We start from the raw sequence: 13,605 nt of genomic DNA on the forward strand, positions 1-13,605 counted from the left end.
GGCAGTGTGTGTGGGCTGATATTTTACAGAGGGGCAGTGTGTGTGGGGGGATATTTTACAGAGGGGCAGTGTGTGTAGGGGGATATTATACAAAGGGGCAGTGTGTGGGGCAATATTATACAGGGGGCAGTGTGTGTGAGTATAATATAAAGAGGGGCGGCTTGTGTGTAGGGGATAGTATACAGAGGGGCAGTGTATGTGAGGGATATTATACAAAGGGACAGTATGTGTGGGATATTAAACAGAGGAGCAGTGTAGGTGGGGCGATTTTATACAGAGAGGCAGTGTATGTGGGAGAGATATTATACAGATGGGCAGTGTGTGTTGGGGGATATTATACAAAGGGGCAGTGTGTGTATGGGGAGATATTATACAGAGGGGCAGTGTGTGTGTGGGATATTATACATAGGGGCAGTGTGGGAGAGATATGGAGAGAGGCAGTGTGGCGATTGTATTATGGAAAGGGGCAGTGTAGCGGGTGCATTATGGAGAGAGGCTGTGTAGGGGGTATATTATTAATTTTCTGAGGGAAATACTTCATTTTCTGGAACAATTTCAAGAGTGCTAACACTTTTGGCCATGACTGTGTGTGCACATATTTATATATACACAGCCAATAGCCTCTATAATAAATATGTATTTATATTATATAAATAATATTTTTAGCCAGGAGATGGTGTTTGATGGGTGCTATTAATATGATTGGTGAGGATTTAGTGCAGAAGTGGAGTTTTTCCAAGAATGGCGGTGAGATTCTGGAAGGTTTGATGGGTGGATGCGGAGCTGGAGTAGAGCTAGGGTGGAGTCTCAAGGGGGCCTGAAAATTTTGCCAGTATGGGGCCCTGAAATCCCTGGTGGCATCCCTGTAGCTCTGGGTCCGGGGTCAAGTTCGAGGGCCGAATCAAACTTTTTAACTACAGTTCGGCCGAACCTGACGAACTTGAACAACCATGGGTCCAATCATCTCCATTTGTGACGCATATGTCATATGTCAGGGCATATGTCATAATGAGAAGGGCATAACGAAAAACATTTTCTGCTCCACTTCATACGTCACCTTCCAGAATCTGTGTGATCACTTTTCAGATATTGTCACGTACGATTAGTATGGTTGTGGTGTGTGACAAATCATTGTATGGCCACGGTGAGACTACGCAGACAGGGAGAGGAAGCAGTGAGATGTGTGCTGACAGCTGTCCTGAGGAGAAGCCCATTACTGATCACTGCTGCTCTCCTGTGACTCCCCTGCTCTGGATCTGCAGTGGATTGCTCAGCCCTGGCCAGGAACACCTCAAAGGAGGTAGGAAGCTGTGCTGTGTGATGGGTCATCATCCATGAGGCCAGCTGCAGCATCTCCACCAGCTCTGCTGTCCTGCACTGGCTGTGTAACATGAAGCCTCTCAGCATCATCCCTGCTCCTCACTGCAAGCAGCTGCTGCTGGGCTAGGGGGCTCCTACTGCACCAAGCACCATGGCCACAGACAGTGAGTATATTCCTCTGATGGGAGACGACAGGGAAGGGGATGGTGCAGGCATTTTGTTTACATTTTATAAGCAGGTACCAACCCCTCCTGGCAGATCTGCAATAGGAGCCTGTGAAGAGGATGGGGAGGTTAGTACCAGAGGGAGGAATCTGCGACTGCTGTGTGTGATTATGTGTATGTATAGTGCTGTATGTATGTAGCTGCATACATTGTAGTGCTGTATGTGTGTGATTGTGTGTATGTGTACTGCTGTATGTGTGTAGCTGTATATATGTGTAGTGCTGTATGTGTGTAGCTGCATACATGTGTAGTGCTGTATGTGTGTGATTGTGTGTATGTGTACTGCTGTATGTGTGTAGCTGTGTACATGTGTAGTGCTGTATGTGTGTAGCTGCGTACATGTATAGTGCTATATGTGCGTGATCGTATGTGTAGTGCTGTGCGTGTGTAGCAGCATACATGTGTAGTGCTGTATGTGTGTAGCTGCAAACCTGTGTAGTGCTGTATGTGTATAGCTGCTTACATGTACTGTATAGTGCTGTATGTGTATAGCTGCGTACATGTATAATGCTGTATGTGTGTAGCTGCGTACATGTATAATGCTTTATGTGTGTAACTGTGTACATGTATAGTGCTGCATGTGTATAACTGCGTACATGTGTAGTGCTGTATGTGTGTAGCAGCGTACATTTATAATGCTGTATGTGTATAGCTATGTACATGAGCAGTGCTGTATGTGTGTAACTGTGTACATGTATAGTGCTGTATGTGTGTAACTGTGTACATGTATAGTGCTGTATGTGTGTAGCTGCGTACATGTATAGCGCTGTATGTGTGTAGCTGCACACATGTATAGTGCTGTATGTGTATAGCAGCATACATGTATAGTGCTGTATGTGTATAGCAGCATACATGTATAGTGCTGTATGTGTGTAACTGCGTACATGTATAGTGCTGCATGTGTGTAACTGCGTACATGTATAGTGCTGCATGTTTGTAGCAGTGCACATGTATACTATATGTGTGTAGCAGCGTACATGTATAGTGCTGTATGTATGTAGCTGCGTACATGTATAGTGCTGTATGTGTGTAACTGCACAATGTATAGTGCTGCATGTGTGTAACTGCGTACATGTATAGTGCTGTATGTGTGTAACTGCACAATGTATAGTGCTGCATGTGTGTAACTGCGTACATGTATAGTGCTGTATGTGTGTAACTGCACAATGTATAGTGCTGTATGTGTATAGCAGCATACATGTATGGTGCTGTATGTGTGTAGCTGTGTACATGCGCAGTGCTGTGTATGTAGGTATGTTCATTTGTAGTGTTGTGTGTGTATAACTGTGTACATGTGTAGGCCTGCTTGTGTATAGCTTTGTGTATGAGTAGTGCTGTGCTTGTAACTGCGTATGTGTGTAGTCCTGTATGTGTGATTGTGTGCATGCATAGTGCTTACTAAATATTTATAGCTATGTGCACGGCCGCATTTACACACTTCTATGCCTTAGGCCAAAGCACATAATTCTCCACCCCCTAGCGCTGGTGTCACTCACTGCTTCTATCTCCTCCCCTGTATGACATCTTCTGTCACAGCTGGAAAGTTCGGCGGAGATAGAAGCAGAGAGCTGGCGCTGCACTCGCATCTCCCACAATGTCTATCACCCAGGATGTCTTCAGAGGGAGCAGCGATGCAAGAAACTGTAGTAACTAACTGAGGAAGACAGCGTAAACTGTAGAGCTGGGCAACGTAAATGTACCGCTCAATTTATGTAATGCATATGGATGTAAATTGTAAAAACGGCATTTTATATGCCCTTTTCAAAATAATAATGAACTTTGTAAATATTTGGTTGTTCTTTCCGCCTGACTGCTGAGCCCTAGGCAATGGTCTAGGTTGGCATTATGGGAAATCCAACTCTAGCTGTGAGAATGTGTAGTGCTGTATGTGTGCATTGATCGGACTCAAATCTAACTATAGTCTAAAGGCGGCGTGACACGCGCCGATATATCGTGTGATCGCATGAGCGATCGCACCCGCCCCCATCGTTTGTGCGTCACGAGCAATTTGTTGCCCGTGGCGCACAAAGTTGTTAAACCCCCGTCACACGTACTTACCTCCCTAACGACCTCGCTGTGGGCGGCGAACATCCTCTTCCTGAAGGGGGTGGTCCGTTCGGCGTCACAGCGACGTCAAACAGCGGTCACCCAATAGAAGCGGAGGGGCGGAGATGAGCGGGACGTAACATCCCGGCCACCTCCTTCTTTCTGCATTGCTGGCGGCTGCAGGTAAGCTGTGTTCGTCGTTCCTGGGGTGTCACACGGAGCGATGTGTGCTGGCTCGGGAACGATGAACAACCGGAGCACAGAAGGAGGAACGACTTTATGAAAATGAGCGACGTGTCAACGAGCAACGATAAGGTGAGTATTTTTGCTCGTTCACAGTCGCTCGTAGCTGTCACACGGTACAATATCTCTAACGATGCCGGATCTGCGTCACTAACGACGTGACCACGACGACATATCGCCCGATATATCGTAGCGTGTGCCGCCGCCTTTAGATCTATTTCTTCTTCTACTATCTAATATCTACTGCTGTAGTGGATGGTGAGATATGGAGCCTGAAAGTCAAAAGTTCAAAACTTTGTTACCCTTTTGCTTGTGAATGTATAATACAATCACACACCATATCTAGACATCATCTACAGTTAGTCCATCTACCATATCATACCTGTAATATTTACCTATCTGTTTACAATATCTATCCATCTACAGTGTCCATCTATTTACAGTGTCTATCCATATTGTATCTATACTGCATATCTAGCCATCAGCATTAGCTATGGTATGGATCCATCTATCTACAGTAAAAAAGTAAAATCAGTGTGTAAAAGCACCAATCCACAATGAGAATGGTGTGCAAACCTCCAGGTCCTAGTATGCAAAAACAAGATGCAAAAAAATGTTGCTGTATCCCTTGTCAGTGTCTTGAGAAAAGCTCAGCCCCAGAGCCAAAAAGTTGTATATCTCTTTTTGCACTTCATCTATCTATAGTATCTATTAGTCGATCTAGCACAATACTTAGCACCCTCTTTTGTTATGTAATAAGGGATGGCACTATACCTAACATAAGAGGAAGCTATGCAATAACGGACGACACTATACCTAACCAAAGAAGATGCTATGTAATAAGGGATAGCACTATACCTAACAAAAGAGGATGTTATGTGATAAGGGAGGGCATTATATCTAAAAAAAAGGACGCTATGTAAGAAGGGACGGAACTATACAGAACAAATGAGGACGCTATGTAATAAGGGACAGCACTATACCAGCAAAAGCAGACGCTATGTAATAAGGGATGTCACTATACCTAACAAAAGAGGATGCTATGTAATAAGGGACCACACTACACTGAACAAAAGAGGGCGTTATGTAATAAGGGACTGCATTATACCTAACAAAAGAGGGTGCTATGTAATAAGGGACAGCACTATATCAAACAAAAGAGGACACTATGTAATAAGGGATGTCACTATACCTAACAAAAGAGGATGCTATGTAATAAGAGATGACACTAGACTAAACAAAATGGGGCGCTATGTAATAAGGGACTGCATTATACCTAACAAAAGAGGGTGATATGTAATAAGGGATGGCACTATACCTAACAAAAGAGAACGCTATGTAATAAGGGATGGCACTATACCTAACAAAAGAGAAAGCTATGTAATAAGGGACAGCACTATATCGAACAAAAGAGGACACTATGTAATAAGGGATGACACTAGACTAAACAAAAGGGGGCGCTATGTAATAAGGGACTGCATTATACCTAACAAAAGAGGGTGATATGTAATAAGGAATGGCACTATACCTAACAAAAGAAGACGCAATGTAAAAACGGGACAGCACTATACCGAACAAAAGATGACGCTATGTAATAAGGGATGGCAATATACCTAATAAAAGAGGATGTTATGTAATAAGGGATGTCACTATACCTAACAAAAGACGATGTTATGTAATAAGGGACGACACTAGACTGAACAAAAGAGGGCGCTATGTAATAAGGGACTGCATTATACCTAACAAAAGAGGGTGATATGTAATAAGGGATGGCACTATACCTAACAAAAGAGGACGCAATGTAAAAAGGGACAGCACTATACTGAACAAAAGAGGACACTATGTAATAAGGGACAGTGTGACACACGATAAGAGATTAGGCCGTGTAGTGAGGGACAGCATTATAAGCAACATGAGAGGCTACTATAGTCGTTTTGTTTGGTTTCTTCATCCATCTTTACATTGACATCTTCTATCCACAGCAGGTCTCTGCAGGGAGTTTGCAGCACAGATCACCCCAGCCCTGAAAATAACAAGGTCAAATAATAGATCCCATCACCCCCAACTCATTAGCCACCATGCTCTCCTCAGAAGTGTGGCATCGCTTCCTACAGCCACTCTATTTTCTATTGCAGAAAAAAGACAAGAAGACATGTTCACTCCTCGCTGCTGCTGAAGACTTTTCAAAGGAAGATCCAGGACTCCGTGGAGTTAAGTGGTTTTTATTCAGCGCATTTTGCTAGCTCTTTTCCAGATGAAGATGCTTGTATTGGCTTTGAAACGCATTGAATAAAAAACACTTATCTCCACTGGAGCGTCCTTGATCGTCCTATAGAAAGTTTTCAGCAGCAGCGAGGAGTGAACATGTATTCTGTCCTTTTTCGCTCGTGTATCTGCAGCAGCTGCTCCATTATAAAGAGCATGTCTTGTGTGTCACAAAACTTGAAAAAGGTGAGCGTACCTCTTTCTCTTTTCCGTTTACACCATATAAGACCCTATATTGAACCTTCGCTTCTTAGTGTTCTTTAATTTTCTACTGCAGTAACTTTCCCTACATGGTGACGTGTACCATTAATGGTGGCAAAATAGAATATATGAAGGGAAGTTTACCAATGGGCCTTAGGTGGTAGCCCAGATTGCCCTTATTATAATCCACCACTGGCTATAGTGTTGAGAGTATATCAGCATTAATATATATATATATATAATATATATATATATATATATATATATATATATATATATATATATATATAGTGTTGTTCTGGCTGTATAGGTGCTTGTCCCCCAATAAAAATGACACCTTTTCTGTAAAGACCCGATGTGCCAGTCCTGAGAAATCTAGTGTAGAAGCCAAATATGCAAATTAGGCAGGAAGAGCTCTAGGGGCGTGTCAGTGCACTGGGAAGAACAGTCCATGTGCAGTGACATGCCCACAGTGCTCTTCCAGCCTAATTTGCATATGACTTCTACACTAGATTTCTCATCACTGGCACATCGGATCTTTACAGAAAAGGTGTCATCTTTATTGGGGGACAAGCGCCTATATCTCTCTTTTTGGCCTTCATCTATCTATAGTATCTATCCATCTATCCAAAACTATACTTAACAAAAAAGGACGCTATATAATAAGGGACAGCACTATACCTAATAAAAAAGGGCGCTATGTAATAAGGGATGGCACTATGCCAAATAAAAGAGGTCACTATGTAATAAGGGACGGTACTATACCTAATAAAAGAGGGTGATATGTAATAAGGGACGGCACTATACCTGATAAAAGAGGGTGATATGTAATAAGGGACGGCACTATACCTAATAAAAAAGGGTGATATGTAATAAGGGACGGCACTATACCTAATAAAAGAGGGCGCTATGTAATAAGGGACGGCACTATACCTAATAAAAGAGGGCGCTATGTAATAAGGGATGGTACTATACCTAATAAAAGAGGGCGCTATGTAATAAGGGATGGCACTATACCTAATAAACTTGGGCGCTATGTAAGAAGGGACGGCACTATACCTAATAAAAGAGGGCGCTTTGTAATAAGGGACGGCACTATACCTAATAAAAGAGGGCGCTATGTAATAAGGGACGGCACTATACCTAATAAAAGAGGATGATATGTAATAAGGGACGGCAGTATACCTAATAAAAGAGGGCACTATGTAATAAGGGACGGCACTATACCTAACAAAAGAGGGTGCTTTGTAATAAGGGACGGCACTATACCTAATAAAAGAGAGCGCTATGTAATAAGGGACGGCACTATACCTAATAAAAGAGGATGATATGTAATAAGGGACGGCAGTATACCTAATAAAAGAGGGCGCTATGTAATAAGGGACGGCACCATACCTAATAAAAGAGGGCGCTTTGTAATAAGGGACGGCACTATACCTAATAAAAGAGGGCGCTATGTAATAAGGGACGGCACTATACCTAATAAAAGAGGGCGCTATGTAATAAGGGACGGCACTATACCTAATAAAAGAGAACGATATGTAATAAGGGACGGCTCTATACCTAATAAAAGAGGGCGATATGTAATAAGGGATGGCACTATACCTAATAAAAGAGGGCGCTATGTAATAAGGGATGGCACTATACCTAATAAAAGAGGGCGCTATGTAATAAGGGACGGCACTATACCTAATAAAAGAGGATGATATGTAATAAGGGACGGCAGTATACCTAATAAAAGAGGGCACTATGTAATAAGGGTCGGCACTATACCTAACAAAAGAGGGTGCTTTGTAATAAGGGACGGCACTATACCTAATAAAAGAGGATGATATGTAATAAGGGACGGCAGTATACCTAATAAAAGAGGGCGCTATGTAATAAGGGACGGCACCATACCTAATAAAAGAGGATGATATGTAATAAGGGACGGCAGTATACCTAATAAAAGAGGGCGCTATGTAATAAGGGACGGCACCATACCTAATAAAAGAGGGCGCTTTGTAATAAGGGACGGCACTATACCTAATAAAAGAGGGCGCTATGTAATAAGGGACGGCACTATACCTAATAAAAGAGGGCGCTATGTAATAAGGGACGGCACTATACCTAATAAAAGAGAACGATATGTAATAAGGGACGGCTCTATACCTAATAAAAGAGGGCGATATGTAATAAGGGACGGCACTATACCTAATAAAAGAGAACGATATGTAATAAGGGACGGCTCTATACCTAATAAAAGAGGGCGATATGTAATAAGGGATGGCACTATACCTAATAAAAGAGGGCGCTATGTAATAAGGGATGGCACTATACCTAATAAAAGAGGGCGATATGTAATAAGGGACGGCACTATACCTAATAAAAGAGAGCGCTATGTAATAAGGGACGGCACTATACCTAATAAAAGAGAATGATATGTAATAAGGGACGGCAGTATACCTAATAAAAGAGGGCGCTATGTAATAAGGGACGGCACCATACCTAATAAAAGAGGGCGCTTTGTAATAAGGGACGGCACTATACCTAATAAAAGAGGGCGATATGTAATAAGGGACGGCACTATACCTAATAAAAGAGAACGATATGTAATAAGGGACGGCTCTATACCTAATAAAAGAGGGCGATATGTAATAAGGGATGGCACTATACCTAATAAAAGAGGGCGCTATGTAATAAGGGATGGCACTATACCTAATGAAAGAGGGCGCTATGTAATAAGGGATGGCACTATACCTAATAAAAGAGGGCGCTATGTAATAAGGGATGGCACTATACCTAATAAAAGAGGGCGCTATGTAATAAGGGATGGCACTATACCTAATAAAAGAGGGCGCTATGTAATAAGGGACGGCACTATACCTAATAAAAGAGGGCGCTTTGTAATAAGGGATGGCACTATACCTGATTAAAGAGGGCGCTATGAATTGGGAAGAACAGTCCATGTGCAGTGACACGCCCCCAGTGCTCTTCCAGCCTAATTTGCATATGACTTCTACACTAGATTTCTCATCACTGGCACATTGGATCTTTACAGAAAAGATGTCATTTTTTGGGGGGGACAAGCACCTATACCGCCATACCACTTCCATGTGTAAAACATGACAGGTTCACTTTAACACCCCTTCCACTGAGTGATGTTATTAGTGGGAGATATTGATCAGACAGTACAGCTTTGTGTCGCTTTTGGTCCGTGTGACTGTTATTGATTTCTTTCACATTTCTGATGGATATATCAGGGCTGCAACTCTTAGTGGACAATGCTGTGTGCCGATGTAATGGAGCAATATTATGTCATTTAGTGTTTAACTCATTGACTTCTGGAGATATTCATAGTACAAGGGTTATAATGAGTCAGTCACCCTACATTCTTTTGCATCTATACTGTAGATTTTCGTTCTCCAACCCAAGCGACTTTGTTGTTCCAAGACTTTCTTGTTTCCAAGAAGGTAAAGTGATTTAAATAAAAAAAAAAAATCTATTTTTAAGCATTTGTTTCTATTATTTTTTTGCTTTAAAAAGATAAAGAATAAGCACAGATGTTTTACTTGTCTTAAATAGCAAGGAAGAAAATGATCCGGCACTGATTCTTCGTTAGGATAAAACTTCCATAATCTTTATTAGCAATATTAAAAGCATCGTGGAGGCTGAGGTATAAGTCAATACATGGAAACTTTACGCGTTTCGGACTACACCATAAAACCAATAAGAGTCCTTAATCATAAGTTTTACTTGTCTTGCAGTCTTACACTGTGTGCAGAATTATTAGGCAAATGAGTATTTTGATCACATGATACTTTTTATACATGTTGTCCTACTCCAAGCTGTATAGGCTTCAGAGCCAACTACCAATTAAGTAAATCAGGTGATGTGCATCTCTGTAATGAGGAGGGGTGCGGTGTAATGACATCAACACCCTATATAAGGGGTGCTTAATTACACTTCCTTTCCTTTGGCAAAATGGGTCAAAAGAGATATTTGACGGGCTCTGAAAAGTCCACAATTGTGAGATGTCTTGCAGAGGGATGCAGCAGTCTTGAAAATTGAAATTGCCAAACTTTTGAAGTGTGATCACCGAACAATCAAGCGTTTCATGGAAAATAGCCAATAGGGTTGCAAGAAGTGTGTTGGGCAATAAAAACGCAAACTAACTGCCCATGAATTGAGGAAAATCAAGCGTGAAGCTGCCAAGATGCCATTTGCCACCAGTTTGGCCATATTTCAGAGCTGCAACGTTACTGGAGTATCAAAAAGCACAAGGTGTGCCATACTCAGGGACACGGCCAAGGTAAGGAAGGCTGAAAAACAACCACCTTTGAACAAGAAACATAAGATAAAACCTCAAGACTGAGCCAAGAAATATCTTAAGGCTATGTGCGCACTAGAAATGTGAAGTTTCTCAAGAAAATTTCTTGAGAAACTTCTGCCAGTGAAAGATTTCCGGACCTGCGGAAAAAATCCGCACCAAATCCGCATGCGGTTTTGCCGCGGATTTGCCGCGGATTTACCGCAGGTTTGTCCCTGCAATAAATAATAAAGATAATCGATAGACAGATAATGGATAGAGGGAAAGATGGATAGATAGATAGATAGAGGGATAGATAGATGAATAGATGAATAGATAGATAGATAGAGGGATAGATGGATAGATAGATAGAGGGATAGATGGATAGATAGATAGAGGGATAGATGGATAGATAGATAGAGGGATAGATGGATAGAGGGATAGATAGATAGATAGATAGAGGGATAGATAGATAGATAGATAGATAGATAGATAGATAGAGGGATAGATAGATAGATAGATAGAGGGATAAATAGATAGATGAGAAAAACCTATATAATGTTCCACCTCCCTGCATTTTCTAAGCTGGCACCCTTTAGTGACTTTCATGTGGCACTAAAGGGTGCTTAGCCTTGTATTTAGCCATAAAATAAATAAATAATTAAAAAAAACGACGTGAGGTCCCCCCATATTTTGTAGCCAGCTTGGGTAAAGCAGACGGCTGCAGCCTGCAGACCACCGCTGGCAGCTTCACCTTGGCTGATAATCCAAAACAGTGGGCACCCCACGCTGTTATTTTAAATTATATAAATAATTTAAAACAAAAAACGTGCAGTCCCCCCCATATTGGATCACCAGCCAAGGTAAAGCGGACAGCTGGGGTCTGATATTCTCAAACTAGGGAGGTCCACTGTTATTGGACACTCCCCAGCCTAAAAATAGCAGGCCGCAGCCGCCCCAGAAGTGGCGCATCCATTAGACGTGCCAATCCTGGCGCTTTGCCCCAGCTCATCCCGCGCCCTGGTGCGTTGGCAAACGGGGTAATATATGGGGTTGATGCCAGATGTGTAATGTCACCTGGCATCAAGCCCTGGGGTTGGTGAGGTCAGGCGTCTATCAGATACCCGACATCACCATCCCAGTCAGTAATAATTAAAAAATAGACAACAAAAAAAGTTTTATTTGAAAAAACACTCCCCACATAGCCTCTTTAACCAATTTATTGAAAAGAACAATCAATCCACGTCCGGCGTAATCCAATAAGGGGGGGGGGTCCCACGGCGATCCATACCATAGTCACTGTCCCAGTCAATGAAGAACAGAATGTTCCCCATTGGCTGGGAGAGCAATGCAGTGACCTGAGCTAACATCAATAGCCCAGGTCACTGCAGGGGATGACGAGCGCTGCCATCAGGAGCATAGATGAGATCATTACCTTCTGTGATCATCTCCTGTACTGCTGACGTCAGCGCTGTCACTGACTTCTATGCCCGCCGCGTTGTCAGAAGTATCGCGAGAGCCCGTGACGTCACCGCTAGTGACAGTCTCGGGCCGCTCGCGAGACGGGCATAGACAGCAGTGACCGCGCTGACGTCAGGAGGCAGGAGATCGTCACAGCAGGTAATGATCTCACCTCCTGACAGCAGCGATCGTCATCCCCGCGGCTCCCAGCACTGCAGGATGTCAGTGTCTGCCTGCGCTGCCGCGTGACAAGCTGCTGACACTGCGGGCAGACACTGACACCCTGCAGTGCAGTGTCAGTGTCTGCCTGTGTCAGTGTCTGCCTGCGCTGCAGCGTGACAAGCTGCTGACACTGCGGGCAGACACTGACACCCTGCAGTGCAGGCAGCGGCGGGGCCGGAGCAGGACACAGACTGCACGGGACAGACCTGGAGGTCGCACGGAAGCGCTTCTGTGCGGCGTCCAGGGAGTGTGACGTCTGTGTTTACTTTGCTCCGCCTCCTCTTCCTGGCATAATGACATCACTTCCTGCAAAACCGCAGGCAGCGATGAGCATTCCCGCAGGTAATTCGCGGCTATTCCGGTGGTATACCGCACATCATTGCTACCTGCGGAATACCCCCGGAATACCGCAGGTACCTGCGGAAATTAATGGACATGCACATTTTCTCAAGAAAGTTTCTCGAGAAAATTTTCTCAAGAAATTTTCTTGAGAAAAATCCGCACAGTGCGCACAACTATTTTTTTTTCTCATTGAATTTCATGGGAAATGTCTGCACAAAGATTGCAGACATTTCTCAAGAAATTTCCGGGGCAAATCCGCGGGTAAATCCGCAGGTAAAAAGCTCTAGTGCGCACATAGCCTAAGACTGATTTTTCAAAGGTTTTATGGACTGATGAAATGAGAGTGACTCTTGATGGGCCAGATGGATGGGCCAGAGGCTGGATCAGTAAAGGGCAGAGAGCTCCACTCCGACTCAGACGCCAGCAAGGTGGAGGTGTGGACTGGTATGGGCTGGTATCATCAAAGATCAACTTGTGGGACCGTTTCTGGTTGAAGATGGAGTGAAGCTCAACTCCTAGACCTACTGCCAGTTTCTGGAAGACAACTTCTTCAAGCAGTGGTACAGGAAGAAGTCGGTATCGTTCAAGAAAAACATGATTTTCATGCAGGACAATGCTCCATCACATGTATCCAACTACTCCACAGCGTGGCTGGCCAGTAAGGGTCTAAAAGATGAAAAAATAATGACATGGCCCCCTTGTTCACCTGATCTGAACCCCATAGAGAACCTGTGGTCCCTCATAAAATGTGAGATCTACAGGGAGGGAAAACAGTACACCTCTCGGATCAGTGTCTGGAGGCTGTGGTGGCTGCTGCACGCAATGTTGATCGTAAACAGATCAACCAACTGACAGAATCTATGGATGGTCGGCTGCTGAGTGTCATCATAAAGAAAGGTGGTTATATTGGTCACTCATTTTTTGGGGTTTTGTTTTTGCATGTCAGAAATGTTTATTTCTAAATTTTGTGCAGTTATATTGGTTTACCTGGTG

At 43.2% G+C, this 13,605-nt stretch overlaps 1 protein-coding gene across 1 annotated transcript in view; it reads left to right on the forward strand.

The window, feature by feature from the left end:
* The first annotated feature begins 1,168 nt into the window (after positions 1–1,168).
* Positions 1,169–13,605, forward strand: part of SYT16 (synaptotagmin 16) — a 128,028-nt gene continuing 115,591 nt past the window's right edge. The window contains exon 1 of the mRNA XM_075330501.1: positions 1,169–1,484. Within this exon, the coding sequence (XP_075186616.1) occupies positions 1,472–1,484 (13 nt within the window). The 5' untranslated portion in view covers positions 1,169–1,471. The remainder of the gene's footprint in view (positions 1,485–13,605) is intronic.

Source organism: Anomaloglossus baeobatrachus, chromosome 12, assembly GCF_048569485.1.
Source record: "Anomaloglossus baeobatrachus isolate aAnoBae1 chromosome 12, aAnoBae1.hap1, whole genome shotgun sequence".
Classification (NCBI taxonomy): Eukaryota; Metazoa; Chordata; class Amphibia; order Anura; family Aromobatidae; genus Anomaloglossus; species Anomaloglossus baeobatrachus.